At 39.5% G+C, this 16,336-nt stretch overlaps 1 protein-coding gene across 3 annotated transcripts; it reads right to left on the bottom strand.

Moving 5' to 3' along the window:
- Positions 1–3,855: 3,855 nt before the first annotated feature.
- On the bottom strand, positions 3,856–15,914 carry heg1 (heart development protein with EGF-like domains 1). Of its 3 annotated transcripts, none has more exons than XM_005451927.4 (14): positions 15,429–15,914; positions 10,029–11,088; positions 9,253–9,755; positions 8,240–8,353; positions 7,923–8,051; positions 7,739–7,812; positions 7,589–7,644; positions 7,086–7,255; positions 6,510–6,644; positions 6,205–6,247; positions 6,082–6,119; positions 5,850–5,937; positions 5,182–5,359; positions 3,856–5,057 (listed from the first exon to the last, which is right to left on the bottom strand). In XM_005451927.4, the coding sequence occupies exons 1-14, from the start codon at positions 15,700–15,702 to the stop codon at positions 4,914–4,916; spliced, it is 3,006 nt and encodes a 1,001-aa protein (XP_005451984.1). In that variant the 5' UTR covers positions 15,703–15,914; the 3' UTR covers positions 3,856–4,913. The 3 variants fall into 3 exon arrangements, with proteins under 3 accessions (XP_005451984.1, XP_003445348.2, XP_019208885.1); XM_003445300.5 differs by having other exon boundaries at positions 7,086–7,240; positions 15,429–15,913; XM_019353340.2 differs by lacking the exon at positions 15,429–15,914 and adding an exon at positions 15,289–15,422.
- Between the last annotated feature and the right edge of the window lie 422 nt (positions 15,915–16,336).

The following is a 16,336-nucleotide window of genomic DNA, read 5'->3' as shown; positions in this document are numbered from 1 at the left end:
AAAGAAGAAAAAAAACATGTGCCCACTTTTTTTTCCCCCCAGTGGCCCTAATCCTCTTCCGTACAATTTACTTAGCAGTGTAGAACAGTGTTGAAACATCATCTGTTCAAGTTTCTTTGTTGCATGAGCATGATATATAGCATGAGACTTACATATCATATTGTGACAAACGGTATATACTTCAAACATAGTTCATCTAAAAAAATACAAATAAAAATGCACAGTATGTCCTACATAAAACCAAAATAATATTGATTGAATATATCAGTAGGATTTAAACTTTAGAGGCAGCTTGCATCACTTCAAATTTTAGAGAAATTTTTTTTTATTTGAATCTGGTCCATCTCACCAGAACCCTGCTCTTCAAAATCAGTCTTGTCCCTCAGACCTTAGGTGTTTTGCACCACTGAGCTATTCCTGCCCAGATGTCTACAGCTTGCCCAAATACACTCTGACTAGCTACCAGTTTGACCGTGGTGCCTAACACATAGAAGTTAATGACAGTTAAATGAACATATGAATTGAGTGGTTTAAGCTGAAGGTGATGAGAAAGAAATATGTACATAACCCATTTAGCACAGGATATATATAAAGGGCCCCTGTACAATTCCAGTAATGGTGACTCTCACCTGGCTGGTGTATTAAGAGCAGGAAAGGAGCTCTGCATTCACTGCCATATGCCACATGTGTCTGTACAGGTAGAGTACAGTAGTACCACTGGATATCACCATAACACAGACACAGAAATAAAAGTGAGCACTCACAATAGAAATGAGAACGACAGAAAAATCTCGCAGTCATTTCAAGAAAAATCTTGCAGGTAGTGTATGATCCAGTGGACCATTACTTCATGCTTTTGTATGACATATTGGGCTTTTTATGTTGTAATTGTCATCAACCATATTTTTTCTGCTGTACATTAAATCCAATTATTATAAAGGTGCACATATTTCATCTAGAACATTTTTAAGACATTAAAAATGATCCCATACAATATAACTTCTCTAATACAAATATATATTATTAACAGCAAGTCTTATTATATTGCTGTTCATTTCAAAAAAACAGCCTCACTTTATAGGTTCCCACTAGAAAATTATCATAAAGAAATACATTAACAAATGCTAGATACCTGTGTATACCAGCTAGAGTGTTAAACGCATTTAGTTTGCTGCTTATAAATGCTAAAGAGAGGTCAGTTTAAATATGAAAAGATATCCTCTCAGCAAATATTTCACCATAACATTGCAAAACACAGTTCTGTTTACATTTGAGATTTAAACTAAACCCTCATACACAGTTTTTTAGACATTTAGAAAATTCAACAATTCAACATTAAATATATATATATGTAAATGGTAAAGATTGACAGCAGTTTGTTTACAGTGTTCACAATTTAAGCCTGACAAGCTACCAGGTTAAATGTGCTCCGAGCTATATGTAAGTCAACGACATCCAGAAATGAGTATGTGCTAAGAAAAACATGTACAGACCACACAGCACAGAACACATAAAGGACTCCTTTAGCGATGCCAGTGACACTCACCTAACTGCTGGACCTTTGAAAGGAGAGGGAAATTTCCATTTGCTGCTATTTTCCCTATGTGTTTGCATGGCAGTACCACTGGAATAACAGCCGAAGTATGGAAACTGCAATGGTATACATAGTACTTTGCAACTTGCGCAGAGATGGTGGTAAAAATGTCATGACAAATTGTGAGGTTGTAACTGATACTGCCAAACGCAACAGAAAATCTTCAAGCAAACACCAAAATCAAGGCTATTATGAAACTCAAGTTTTTTACTTGAAGCCTGAGAAGCTTTTTGATCTTTTCTCTATAATCTATGCAAAGCAAACAAACCAGTTACATTTCTTGCAATGCTGAAAACAGCAAAAAGGTCCATTAATCATTATTAGAAAAATTATCTTAATGAAAACATTCATAGTGGAGGCAGCAGATCAGTCTCTGTTTTAGACCTTCTTCATAAGAAGCACCAGATTCATACATTCTTAGAAGATGTTCTAAATTACATTCTCAGAATTTACATGTTTTTCAACTGCTCATATAGCTAAAATTTTGATTTTGAGGTTAAATTCAGATGTATTGGTAAAATTGCACCGTATGCAAATTAGAATATGCAGACAGGTTACAATGGATAGCTATACCATCAGTGTTTTTTTTTTATGGTCGTATCCAGTGGCTTAAAGGGAGCAACCAGTAATTGTGCTTTGCATACCTTTCGTCCACAACATAATATGACTACTGAAATTAATAAATTAATTAATTATTTAAAAAATGTAAAAAGAATCCAATTAACAACTAAAGCTACATAAAATTCAGGCTGGATAAAAATCAAATAACCCTCTCTGAGCAAGCACTTTGATGACAGTGGGAAGGAAAAACTCAGTTTAGCAGGAGGAAAACTCCTGCAGAACTAGGCTCAGAGAGGGGCAGCAATCTGCTGTTACCATTTGGTGGTGATTGGAGAAAGACAGTAAAAAAAAAAAAAAAACGCACTGTGGAGAAAGCCAGGAATGAATAATAACCAATGAATAAATGCAGAGTGGTTTATAAACACATAGTGAAAGAAAAAGGTGAATTAAGAGGAAAAACTCACTCACCCAAGCAGTCTCGGTCTACTGCAGCGTAACTAAGGGTGGATTCAGGGTAACCTGATCCAACTGTAACTATACGCTTCAGCAAAAAGAAAAGTCTTAAGCCTAACATTAAAAGTAGAGCAAATTTTTGTCTCTGGAACCCAAACTGGGAGAAATATGTTCTCTTTCCAGTACCCTGTCTGTACACATTTTGGATGAACTGAAGGCTTTTAGAACAGCCCGATAATAATGATCCATAGCAGTCTAGCTTAGAAGTAATAAATGCATGAACCAGTTTTTCAGCATCACTCTGATTCAGGATGTTTCTAATTTTGGAGATATTGCACAAATGCAAGAAAGCAGTCCTACATATTTGTTTAATATGCACATTGAACTGTATTCTGGTCAAAAATAACTCCAGGATTCCTCACATTGTTACTGGGGGCCAAGGTCGTGTCATCCAAGATATCTGGTTTGACACAATTTTTGGGGCTGAGTACAGTAATCTCACTTTTTATCTGAATTTAGAAGCAGTTTCAGTCAAATTTGAAAGTGTCAGTTTTGGAGCAAGGGTTACTTTCTTGGTCACCCCTCTTTGGTCCATGGCGATTGAAAAATCACTTACTGCGGACAGTGACATTGGTGTTCCATCATTTCGTGGCAGGGTTAAGCATTGGTGGTTCCTGAAAATCATTTGAGGCTGACAGTCTACCAGACCTTGGCAAAGCGGTGACACATTCAAAACACTCGTATTTATGTACAGTTGTTTGAACTGATTATCTTAGAATTTACAGTTGTTTAGAAATGGCTCCAAGACACCTTCCCCAACTTGTGTAAATCTACAATTCTCCTTGTTAGATCTTCACCTTAAGGTATCAAGACATTTATACCCATAATGAGTGTATGTAAACGTCTGAGTTTTACATGATAAAGGTCTAAGCATCAAAAAGCTTAGTGCAAATAACAGGACAGTGACTTGAAGGTAAAAATGAAGGTATGCATGACTATATCCAGCCAGTGTTAAATGTACTGTTTTAGTATTGAATTTCCAATCATCCCATTTCTTTCAAGGTTAAATTGTTCATTTGTTCTTCTTGGTTCGTGGCACAATATCGTACTAAAACGATGCAATGATCATTACTTTTTGGCAGCATAAGAAACAGAAATTAACCTATGACAGTTGGATAATATAAAGCGTGTCATTTATTCCAAACATATAGGATTTAAAGGTTTAAAGAATGGAGTCCCAGACAAAATGCTTTGTAACATTTTTATTTAAATAAGCTCATCTGACTAAAACGCCAGAATCAACACCAAGTTAGAAAATATTCAAATAAAAATAATCCACGACAGAAATAGCTAATTATGATACATCTTTACATTCAAATATTTAACGACAGTAACGATCCTGGTATACAGATTATTATTCTTCACACACTTTCATTCTTTAACAAACACACACATACACACACACATGCACACACATACTTATTTAAAGCCACAGGTCTAAAGTCAGTGTGTATGTACGAGATGTTATGCTACATGTTATTGATTTGGACATACAAGGAATAAATAAATGTTGGCAACAGACTACAAAGTCATCCCTAAGTTTCTATTGGCATGAAGCAGAACTTTGTTCACCCTTCAGTGGTTTGCTGTTGTCATGTTGAATCAATACTTTATGTAAGAAGATCACAGCATTGGAACACACATGTTAAACTTTCACTTACAGAAACTACATTATCTGTGTTTTTGCATGTCTGCTTGCTACATTTTATTTGTGGTTTATCCCTTTAAAGGATGCAGCATTATTTTTTTATTGTGTTTTTCCCCATATCTGGTGAGCACAATGGGAACATCATGAATGCTTTTATTTATCATTAAGCATTTTTTTTTTCAAGCAAAGCTGCAATGCATTACCAGCCAGCAACAACATAACTCTGGCAGTAAGAGAGGCAGACACGATGTTAACTGTAATGGATCACCGACCTACACACTGCAGCAAATTAGTATTGGTGGCTGTATGTAAGGCAGGAAAAACACATTAAATACAACATCAGCACGGTGGAAAATGCACGTGTTAACGTGAATGGGCCATGCAAAAACACTGAAACCTTTACACATTTTGCTCGCAAAAATGTGTACGTTTATAATGTGCAGACACACACAAACACATATTTAGTGTGCAGCCCTGAATGCAAATCGTCAAATAGGGTTTGCACACAGTGACAGAAAACCCATCCTGACTAATCCCAACTGTTAGTATGAAAAAAATGGTATGTTTCTAATAGTTTGCATGTTCACAGTGGCCCACTCAGAAGTAGTCTCTTCTCCTTGAATCATCACTGATGAAAGATGGGTTCCACTGGGCTGGGTAGATGCATGAATGGCGAGAGCCTGGGAGACCCGGGAAGGGGTACAGGCCATTTCTGTCCAGGTCTGAGTTACGCAAGGCAGGCTGAGGGAAATAACAGAGGAAACAAAAAAAGGACTTTATCATCAACCAAACACAGAGAAACTAAGCCTTAACTTAAACAAGAGACAGTGACATGTGAGAAGCGAGAAATGACATGTTCCCTTACAGAGTAGTAGATATCAGTCATCTGTAGCAGGTTTTTTGTGCTGCCGTTCTCTTGCATCTCTATTGTCTCTCTCCCCCACTCCATGGATATCCGGTTATTTTTAGGGAAGTCTGCGTACGGCGACATCTGCAAGTCTCCACTTTTAAAGATGATCTTATTGATGTCATTTTTGTCTTTCCTGAAAGATTCCACATTGAAAAAACTTAAACTTGATGGGTTTTTTTGTTTATAAATATAGCCTGTATATAAAAGATGGATGTAGCCACCATGATGGAAGTCTCTACTTAAGTATTTTTTTCCTTTTTTAACTCAGATGTCATGAGTCAGATGTGGATCTAGTGTTCCCTGAATTTTGTTCTTTTCTAACTCTAAATGGGGCCAGCAAACATCATGTTGTACTTAAGATTTGACACATGTGAATTTCACCATAAATTCATCAAGAATATACCTGCTGAGGTTATAAATTGAGCAGAAAGACCTTTTGACTTCTACAGACTTTTTGCAATAGGAGGCCTCGCCTCCTATTCATCATTAAACGAGCCTTATTTTAAGGCACTTCCACATTAAGCCCATCTTTTACATACAGATTGGGTTTATAATATTAAATAATATTATCAGGCAATATTCATTACATTTACTTTCTTGAATTAACAATAAAGCAAACTTACTTGCAGCAAGTGACAATGAGAGCAATAATAAGGATGAGGAGCAGGGCGCCCCCTGCAGGTGACACTACCACTGCAATCAGCTTGTAAACTGCAATTGCAAATAGAAACACCTTAAATATTATTCTTATTACACTTAAAAAAAATAACACAAAATTACACTTAAGACATTTAGCACATTTAAAGATATAAGAAATTCTATTTAAGATGAATACGATTGGTGGGCTTCACTTACAGTTTCCACAGTTGAATCCTCCAAAACCAAACATGCACCTGAAATACAGAAATGGAAGCGTCAGTTGCCTTGAATTATTTTCAGAAAACAGTACTGACAAGAAACAAAAGGAAGCAAACTTACGGGACACAGGTGCCATTTTCTAGTTTGTAGCCATCTCCACATTCTGAAACAAGACATTTTGTTCAGTGACTTGAAACAACACAGTTTGGCAAATAGGTTTCAAAGGCCTGGCCAGTGCTGTTTTATTCATTTTTGGCTTCCTCAGTCAAATTCTCATACAACGTGTAGCAGTCAAATTTTAGGGGAAACTGGAGACATTTTGAGGCATTTATTTCCTTGATTTAACTTTTCAATTTGACTTCTCTCAGGTTGGTGACTCAAACAAAAATGCACATGTGGCAACATGTAAATAAAGAAGAGCTTACCTAAGCAGGACAAATCGTCAGGATTGTGTTTGTAGTATCCCTCACGGCACTGGCAGTACGCGATACCACTGGTGTCCGTGCAGCTGGAGCGCTCTTCATCACACTGAATATTCTGAGCAGCACAAAGACTCTCCACTGGAACACAGTGCAGACAGAATTAATCTCAGCTATAAAAATCTGATCATAAAACACAATTTTTTGTTAATAGTTCCCCTTTGTTTCATTGAAAAAATGAATAATTTTGACATGCAGAGCTTGTACAGTATATTTTAGCATTTAGAGGCACAGCATCAGTGTCCTGTGATATGATTATACGATTACCGGTAGTGTCATGTTGTGAAATGCAGCAGTTACATGATGCTTTGAAATTTCTGGTTAGTAAACATGCAAAGCTTTTTACAAATATATCACGCCACAGTTCATTAAATGTTTTTATGGCTTAATTCTGCCCTCTGGTGGTTGAAATGAGACTGCCCTAAATAAAATTTACAATAAGAGCAGTTGGAAAAACGATTTAATCAATTAAAACAAACCCAGTTAATGATTTCCACTGAGATTTCCGGCTATCACACTCACCGTTGTAAGTGAGCTTGTATTTCAGGACCACCTGGCAGTGGGCTAATGCAGAGCTGCAGTTTTTGAGAGACATCTGGATTCTGTTCTTGACCTCAGCGGTTGTCACATTAGCGGAGATGGAAAACGTGTTAACAACCATGATACCAACCTTCTCTCTATGGGGAGGAGATCTGAGGTCAATATGGAGAATTTGTTGGTGTTGTAAATAACAAGAAAACAAGGTTCTAATAGATAAGAGAGATCCCTTTTAACTAGTTAAGTTTTAGCATTATCAAAAGAAGAAGAAGAAATGCAAAAAAAATTGCAGATCTTTGAAGTTGAATGATGAAAAACTAAGAAACAAGTAGACCTGCATTGGAAACATTACCTTATAGGATTGTAATTGAAAGATTAGTTTTTTCTGAGGTTACTAACAATAATTACAACCACTTTCTTTAATTGCATTTTTTAAATATATATCAAACAATACAGAAAATGTACAGAAATTCAATGCAAAAACGTACTGCTTGGTCACTGTTGAGTGCCTGTAACCTGGGTAGTCAGAGAGTGAAACACTGAGCTGCAGGAAAGACAAAAACAGGAGCATGTATAAGATATAATGCACGTAAGCTTAGTGAAGCACAGAATATGCAGTGACGCGAACTGCCTCTCACCAGCTTGATGATGATCTGGATATCAGAATTACGTAGTGATTCGTCGGCACTCAGAGAGCCGAGAAACGTCTTAGCTATTAAGGGGAAAAAAGTGTGAATTAAAAAAATAAAAGGCCTCTGAGAAAATAACTTTGACTGGAAAAAAAACAAACTCTAATGTCCTTTTTCTTTACATCGGTATTACCTCGGCTACATGTGCGTCCATCTTCAAGGTCAAAGCCCAGCAGGCATTCACAGCTGAATGAGCCATTCGTGTTAACGCACGTGGAGCCTTTGGGGCAGGGTTCTTGCTTTTGCTTACACTCATCAATATCTAAACACACAGGTGTAACAATATTATATTTGGGAAGGATTTCACCAAACTTTTACACCCTTATCACACAACAAAGGGGTTGATGCAACATTTCATGCATTTTGTATTTTGAAAGACAAAACATGGAAAAACACACATAGTACCAATATTGTTTTTAAACTGTTGGGTAGAAGAGTAGAAAAGCTCACCCTTGTTGCAGGTCCGTCCCTCCCATCCTTGCTGACAGCGACACCTGAACTCATCCGGTTCATCACCCATACACATCCCTTCATTGTTACAAGGGTTAGGCACACAGGGGTTTCCTAAAATTTACAAGTGGATAGAGGGTGTGTTAGCATTAATCAGGGAAAATAGCATCCTTAAAAAAGCTACGGTTTGACCTTTTAGGACATGCGGTTTCACTCTGACCTGTCATCCATCCTCCTATGTGCAGTTTTAACTCTGTTATGCAAAGTCTGTTATATTTGATAGATGATTTTTTGAGACTTCTACAACTAATTTCCAGATTTTTCTGCTTCTGTAAAAGATTCATTGTTCCAAGTAGTGAGTTCATCCAATCAGAAGTGCAGAATACCAGACCCATTCACTGGGAGCTGCACGTTAAAAGCATTTCACACAAGTGCATCACTTGAAAATTCATCAGCAAATTCTTGAGACAAGAGAGAACAAATCTGTTTAACAGCATCTCATTGTGAAGAAGAGTCCAAGTTATGTGTATTCATCATTATTATGTCAGTGGTACCTTTTATTTTATTGCTTAGGACGGCTGCAATCCTCTAACTGCCCCGCAGAAAAGTAAAGACTGCTTTTCAGTAAATTAATCTGTCAATAAATTAAGGTTGAACTCTTTTTTGCTTTATTGCAATATGCAAGAAATCAGCTAATGTCATCTACTCAGATTATTAGTCACGTTCATGATCAGGGAGCACAGTGTTTGGGGAATATTAGAACCTGTAATACGCTTAATCGTTGTTGTTCATTCTCAATAGTAATAATATTGTAATAAGATCATGTAAAGCTGAGGTAAATGTTCTTCCATTTGACCTGATGTTATTGCACAATCCTCTATTAGTTATAGTTAAGAAGAAAACATGCAAATATGAAGAGCAATTCATACAAGAACAAGATAAACACACATTTCTGCTCTGAAAACTGAATAATAAGTCCCGTCATTTGAAGAGAAAGAAGCTGACTAACTCACTTGGAGGTGGTGGTGGTGGTGATGGACTGGTGTGCTGAAAATCGGGGGGCAGTGTTGTGACCACCAGCTCTGTAGGACCTCTGTCTGTCTGATTCCTAGTGGTGTGCAGAGCTTCCGTACTCTTGGTTGGGGTACTGTGGGTGTAGGTTGTAGTGATGGACTGGCTGTGAGCTGTGGTGTCTCTGTGAGTTCCCGTGCTCGTTTCGATCTGCAGTGTGGTGACATTAGTGGGGTCAGACATCCCAGTCACGGGGCCCTCCGTGTGCCTGGGTGGCGCACGTTGGGTCGGTTGCGCTGCCAGGGTGGAGGCTACCGTGGAGGACGAACTGTATAGGACAGTGGCACTGGTAGGGGACTGTAGAGGAGAGCTAGTCATGGCGCTAGTCAACCTTGCGGATGAAGTTGGAACTAGAGGAGGTGTGGTAATAGCCTCGGTGGAAGTTGTGGTGGTGGTGGTGCTGAAAGCAGTGGATATGGTAGGGTTTTCTTCTGATATCTGAGATCTGACGAAGAGAAAAAATAAACCTGAATGACATCAAGTTCTGCTTCTACTGATCCTCACAGACAGGTAATGGTTAATATCTGGAAAAATCCAGAGTTAAGCAAAAATGGATTCACAGACGTGAAGGCTGACATGCCAGCAGGGGGCACTAGAGCCACTGATGCAAGCTTGTGAATGTTCCAGACACTTAAAGCCTTCTTTAAAGGTATAGACTTTAAAAACTTCAAATTATTATTAGTATTCATCAATATTCTTTTTTTTTTTTTTAGCATACCTTTCTGTAACAGTGGCAGGTGAGGTGGTGAGGAAGACGTTAGTACCCAGTGGTGGCATATCTGTCAGAGACTGATTTGTTTCAGACGTACTACTACTGACAGTAGAGGGCACTGCAGTCAGACCCAAGTCGACATTTCCCTCTCTGGTCTGGGATGAAAGCCCCTCAGTGCCACTCTGAGTGCTGGAACTGTGGTCTCCAGTTGAAAACTCTGTAGAAGCTCCAGAACTAGAGCCCAAGCCCTGCTCTGTTCCTGAAATGTTGGTAGGACCTCCTGCAGGTGAGGTGAAAGGAGGTGTAGAGGAAAATGACACTTGAGATTGGTCAGTGCTGGGCTCTGTCACCCTGACAGATGACGTTGAGTCGGACGGCTCCTCTGATGTCGACGTGTGCTGTTGTTGGGTGGCGTTGGGATGTCCAGTAAAACTCTGGGTTCCACTGGAACTCCCTGGGCTCCCAGTCTCTGAAAATACTCCTTTGAACGAGTCGGTCACGTCCCTTCCAGTAATCCCTGTGGACGGGGCACTGTGGGTGTAGTTCTCAGTCTCTGTCGACTTAGGAGAAATACCCCAAGTGGAAGGAGGCTGACGGGAGTTGGAGTCTTCTGTAAAGGCAGATGAGGTGCTGTTGCTGGAGGAGGAGGTAACAGACAGCAAGGTCCTCTCCCCAGCTCGGCTGGTGGTGGTGTAGGTGCTGTCGGTGAGGACGTCTGTGTGGGAGGCTGTGGCATCCCCCATTTGGAGAGTAGTGTCTGGGTTGTCTTGGAGTATGTGGCCCTTCTCTGTAAACACCTGGGTCCTATCCTCCTCTGACACAACATAAGAGATACCTGGCATCTTGTCTGTGTAAGTCATGTCCTTCCAGTCCCTGCTGTTGCTGTCGCTGTTGCTGATGCTGCTGCTGCTGTCCTTCCAGTCCCTGCTGTTGCTGTCGCTGTTGCTGATGCTGCTGGCCTCAGTGGCAGTTACAAAGTTGGAGGTAAGTGGCTCAGTAGACAGTGGATTTGCAGTCTCTATAGACCCACTGCTTGTTTCTGTAATGGACTGTGTCTGGTCTGTGCCTAGAAATAGAGAAAAAAAAATCACATTAGTAAATATTCACCAATATAAAATCATACACTTTTGAATCAGTTATGAACATTTTTAAAGATTTTCTATCATTAAAGAGGTCCAATTAAGGCATGTTAAAATGTTACTTTAAATCAGGGGTGTCAAATATAAGGCCTGGGGGCCAGAATGACTTCAATTTGGCATAAACCTTGGTCTTTAGACCTATCCCATGGCCAATATACAACAACAAAGTAATTAATTATTAGAGTTAAAATTAGGACAACAAAATGACAAAAAGTTCTTTTTTCACCAACAACTATTGAAATTTCTGGGCTGTATATGGCCCACCATGTAAAATAAGTTTGACATCCCTGTTTTAAATGATCTGGTAGGGGTATATACGCCACCTCTTGGAGAAATGAATATGCACTGGCTTTCTCCTTTTCTACTATATACATCTGGTAACTTCATGTATTTTGGCTTTGCACTGCTGCAGCCACCTAAAAATTTAAAGGCAATCTTTTTTTTAAAAATATATACCAGCATCCTTCATTAATAGACTCAAAAGAGTGTCCCTCTTGCTGTACTCGCCTATATGTTGTACTTTATCTCCACCAGAGGGTGTTATCCCCGTCTCGCCTGTACAGTCTATAGTCAGTGACAAAATGCTGTCAGAATTTCACTTGCAGCATGGGCAATGATTTTGGGTGGAGAACAACTGGCAGCCAGCTTGTCTACTCTAACAATGGCTTGAAGTCCTAAATATGGTGGGGACTGTCTCTGTTGGGAATCAGCCATTTCCTTCCTAAAGCTGAGTGAGCACAAGGAACTGGCAGAAAGCTGTCACGGTGGATCTGGGTGTGTGCTCATATTCAGAGTCTTTTTTAGTCCGTGTGAAAACTGTTAAGTCATAAAAACTCCCCAAACACTACCACTAAAGGGGAAGAGAATGACTTTTAAAGTAGTGACTGTTGTTTTAAACACTTTTTTCCCAGGCATGTCCTTTTTACAGCTGACAGTAGAGATAGAAAGAAACCAACAGCAGAGAGCAAGCGGGATGACATCCAGCAAAGTCTCCAGCTTGAATAATTCTCCCAAGGTTACAGTTTCCAAACATCCAAGATAATCTGAGCTTGTCCAGCACCTCTGGCCACATGTAAATAATTAATGTTCAACACATGTCAAACATTTCAGCATTCAGTTATCTATTTACACATCCAACACACAGGGGCTTAAAATTATTTTTAGCACCAACTGCTTGATAAGATGACGGCTGAACTGGGTTTCCATGTTTGTCACTGACTTTGCCTGCTGGTTGGCAGTGGTTAAACCTTTGTTTCCCTTGCAGAAAATACACTCAAAGGACTGCCTATTTTGGGAGCAGGTAGGTTTTTTTCCCCCCTATTTGAGAATGTTTTGATTCTGAAAAGCTTAGAGTTGCACAACTTGTATCCCAAAGATGGATAGAAGAGTTAAAGCATCAGAAGTACTTAAGCATCAAATGTGTGCATGAGACAGATAGGGATAAAGAGTGAGAGAGGTCTTTTTTGCCTATCTTGGTGCAGTGCTGTCTTACAGCTTATCTGGCTGGTGTCCTGGACTGGAACAACACCACTCTTCAGATGAGTGTCAGTGCCACCAGCAGACAACATCCAGAACCAATAAAAGGGAGGGTTCAACAGCTAAACAGCCAGTCCACTGGGAGTCTAGGGGGAGAACTGGGCCACCAGACTCTATTTTTCTCTCTCACTTCCTCTGCATGTGTCTGTCTCTCTTATTATTTCATTTTCTCTCTCTGGATACCGTCTGGGCAACAAAACTCAGACAGGAACGTGGTGTTGGCAGCAAGTGACAGACACTCCCAGATCCTCAGCTACTATCTATCTCTTAACTGTTAACACAGTTGTAACTGCAGTCTTTTAACATCTGTTCCACTTCAGAAGCTCTATGGCTTGCATATTAATTCAAGCAAATGCAATGCATTTTGCATTTTAAAGACCCTCAGATGACACCACAGCAGTGCTTTGAATAGACTGGCTTATACTCATTATGCAGGCCAAAGAGGGCAGCCAAGATGATCTTGCTAGGGTCACTGAATAAACATTAAGTGAGGAAAGTGAATCATTTCAGCCTAATCTTTCCTTTGCAGCATCTATGAAAATCCTAAACTTTATTTATACTGAAAAATTGAACTGTGTTCAACTTTAAGAATCCAGAATTTTATCAACATAATGATTAAAAATATCTCTTAAATTCAAAGAAGCATGTGCGCTGTAGTGCAACATTTGAGATATCCTATTACCATGGAGACAAATCTTTTAAGTGTTTATTACATAGTGTGTATTTGCTGATTCTTACTTTGTACACTGTATATTGTAGTTTATATAGTAATTAAGCAAAAGTTGCATTTCTAGTAGTAAAGCTGAAAGTTTGTTGAAGTTTAAGGGCTTTAAAAATAAAATGCTGCTACTTTAGCAGCAAAACTATCAAAATAAAACGACGTAGTCATATTTTATGGTACATTATTATGCCTGATACTAGCTGTGTTATGTAACTTGATATTAAATATTATTTTTGCATATGCCCTAGCATCAAAACCCTCCTTCTTCCCGCTGGCAGGAGTGTAGCTTAAACCAGCTGTGGTAGAGAAGAAATGTTCTTCCAGCACAGCAGCGTTATGCCTAAACCCTTCATTTAAGGGATAAGAGTGTTATCGGTGCTGCAAAGTAGAAATATCAGAAGTTAAAGCCCTTTCTCTATCTTTTATTGCTTTGAGTCAGTATGGCAATAGTTCAGGAATTTTATGAGGCATGCTTTTCTTCTAGTACGATGGATGATATTTGGCTTTGTGCACAGGAAATCAGACCCAAAACCCAGTTCTTTCATCCAAACTTCTGAAGGTAGTCATGGAGTGCTTAGGATGTGGATTCCCTCCTCCTCTTGCACCAAATGCTCTAAATACTTCAACTGCAGGTTCCTCTGTATTAGTAACATCTCTGCCAAGCAACAAGAATCACACTCCACCTCTCTTGCTCTCATTCCTGTCCAGACGAATTGCATGTTTATGATTGTTTTATACTGCAGTATAAATGAGTCTCATACAACAGTTTAACTATTGGATGCTCGGGTCCAGGTGGGTATAAGCCGATGAACAAATATCACGGCTTTCAACACCTCCTGCTAAACAGGAAGCCGGCACCTGTAGTATTACGTCAAGTTCGAAAGCAGATAAGATGTGATGAGTGATAACCTTGTCAGTAGATTCTCCAGTGTTTACTAAGCATTGAGTGAATGCATCTGTTCTGATAACCTCGTCAATTTTTAAAGCTGTAACAGTTCATGGTAAATACTCTGTTTACCTACAGTGGTGAGACTTGAAGTCGTGAAGGAGCTCCAGGAGTGGAATATGACCTTCTTTTTAAAGCACAGCTTAGCTGATGAGTTAGATTGGGAGCTTAATCTACATCAGTCTTCATATATAGTTACCACAGTTTTAACCAGAAATGTTCCAAACTCACCCCCCCCAAACTATTAGCTTTAGGGCCTCAATCCTGATAACACTAATCTCAGGATCCTTGGGTTTCGACCCAGTGGTTCTCAACTTGAAATGACAGTAAATGTGGTAAAATTGTTTTTGTTTTTTAAACCGTTATAACACCAGTCAATGCATATACATTGCTTCAGCTCTATACTGTTTGCAGTTGGCAAAGCAGCTTAAGAAAATTAATTCTAGTGCCTTTCTAAAAACAATTTCACAAAATACATATAAATATAAGTGTGTGAATGTGTGTGTGAATGGGTGGATGACTGAATGTAGTGTACAGCGCTTTGGGGTCCATAGGAACTAAGTAAAGCGCTATACAAATACAGGCCATTTACCATTTACCAAATACCATTTCTTAAAGTGGGAAAGGCATCTAACTTGCATGTGTGTAAAAGTTTTGATGGTCAAAAACAGATCTACAAGAGCCATTTCAGTAAGGGATTATAAAATAGGCTTTGGGACAGTTATAGTGAGGCATATAGTTGGAATACTGCACACCTGGCTAAATCTGGCACACATACACGATGAGTCTAAGCACGTGTTATTATTTCATTTCAAAAATAAAACAATACACAACACAGTCACAAATAACCGAAATGGAAACTTTGTGTTTAGACATTTTTCTTTTAAAATCATACTTATTAATAATAGAAGACCACTAACTTACAAAATAATGTTGGAGGATCTCAAATGAACTTTTATCGATGCTTTTATGTTACCTCACCTCAACAGGCCGAAATGAAAAGGAGATCTTTTCAATCATTGTGCAGCACTTGCCACTGCAGGCCTCACACTCGGAGCTCTTACCGAAGTTTCCAGCAGTAGCAGCGTGAGTTTCTGCAGCGTGCCTGAGCAGGAGGTTTCTCTGTGATGGTGTTAAAGTCTCGCTGGAGTATGAATTTGAAGTTGCACTGTTTTCCATGCTTCTGACTTCATCCGTGGCCACCGAGTCATCCAGTGCTGGAGTTGCCGCATTCGTGCTGTTGTTACTGGGGGTCCCAGCCCGGAGGGGCCCCGGCAGACCCAGATGGAGGACCAGAAGAGACAAACCGAGGACGTGATTCAAAAACCACGTTTCCATGATTTTTTCAAGACCCCCCAAAACGGTCGCCGATAGTTTCCGTGAAGTCGAGTGAATGCCGGAGAGTCTCCCGGGGACACCATGGGAGGAGCGCTTCGGCGTTTAGTGAAGTTTTAATGGGAAATGAATAAATCCTGGTAAAGGTCCGGAGGAGATCCGCAGCTCAGACGGCGGGGAGCGGAAGATAACAGAGCCGAGGCAGCAGCCTGTTATCTCAGCCCGGGCTCCTCCTCCTCCCCGCGCGCACACACACACACACACACACACACACACACTGAGAGTCCGGTTACTGAGCCCAGTAGCGCCTGTTGCTGTCTGCAGGTGTCGGAAGCTTTGCCCATAAATATTTTCCTTTTCAAGCCACAGAAGACGTGAAGTTTTTAAGAGCTGTTAGTAACTCACATCACCGAATAATCCCTCTATTCCGAGTGTTACGGTAGCCTATCATTACCTGCTGATAATAACCTGTAATCACAGGCTATAGTTGTAAAAATCACTTGTTGTTATATAGAGTCTTAACCACAAAGATACCCATCTTTCTTTCTACTTTTTAAAATATTATTTTATTGTTTATTTGTTCGTATCTTGAGATTTATTTCCCCACAGAACTTTGCTTTTCATCATTCAAAACCCT

Source organism: Oreochromis niloticus, linkage group LG16, assembly GCF_001858045.2.
Source record: "Oreochromis niloticus isolate F11D_XX linkage group LG16, O_niloticus_UMD_NMBU, whole genome shotgun sequence".
NCBI lineage: Eukaryota > Metazoa > Chordata > Actinopteri > Cichliformes > Cichlidae > Oreochromis > Oreochromis niloticus.
Note: the sequence above shows the minus strand (reverse complement) of the source record. Positions and strands in the feature narration are given on the sequence as shown.

Excerpts from the sequence above, each read along its gene's own strand:
- heg1 (XM_005451927.4), bottom strand. The coding sequence starts at position 15,702 with ATGGAAACGTGGTTTTTGAATCACGTCCTCGGTTTGTCTCTTCTGGTC. Across the intron at positions 7,256-7,588 it reads CACTCAACAGTGACCAAGCA|ATCTCCTCCCCATAGAGAGA; the intron begins GTACGTTTTTGC and ends TATTGACCTCAG. Across the intron at positions 6,120-6,204 it reads GAAAATGGCACCTGTGTCCC|GTGCATGTTTGGTTTTGGAG; the intron begins GTAAGTTTGCTT and ends TCTGTATTTCAG.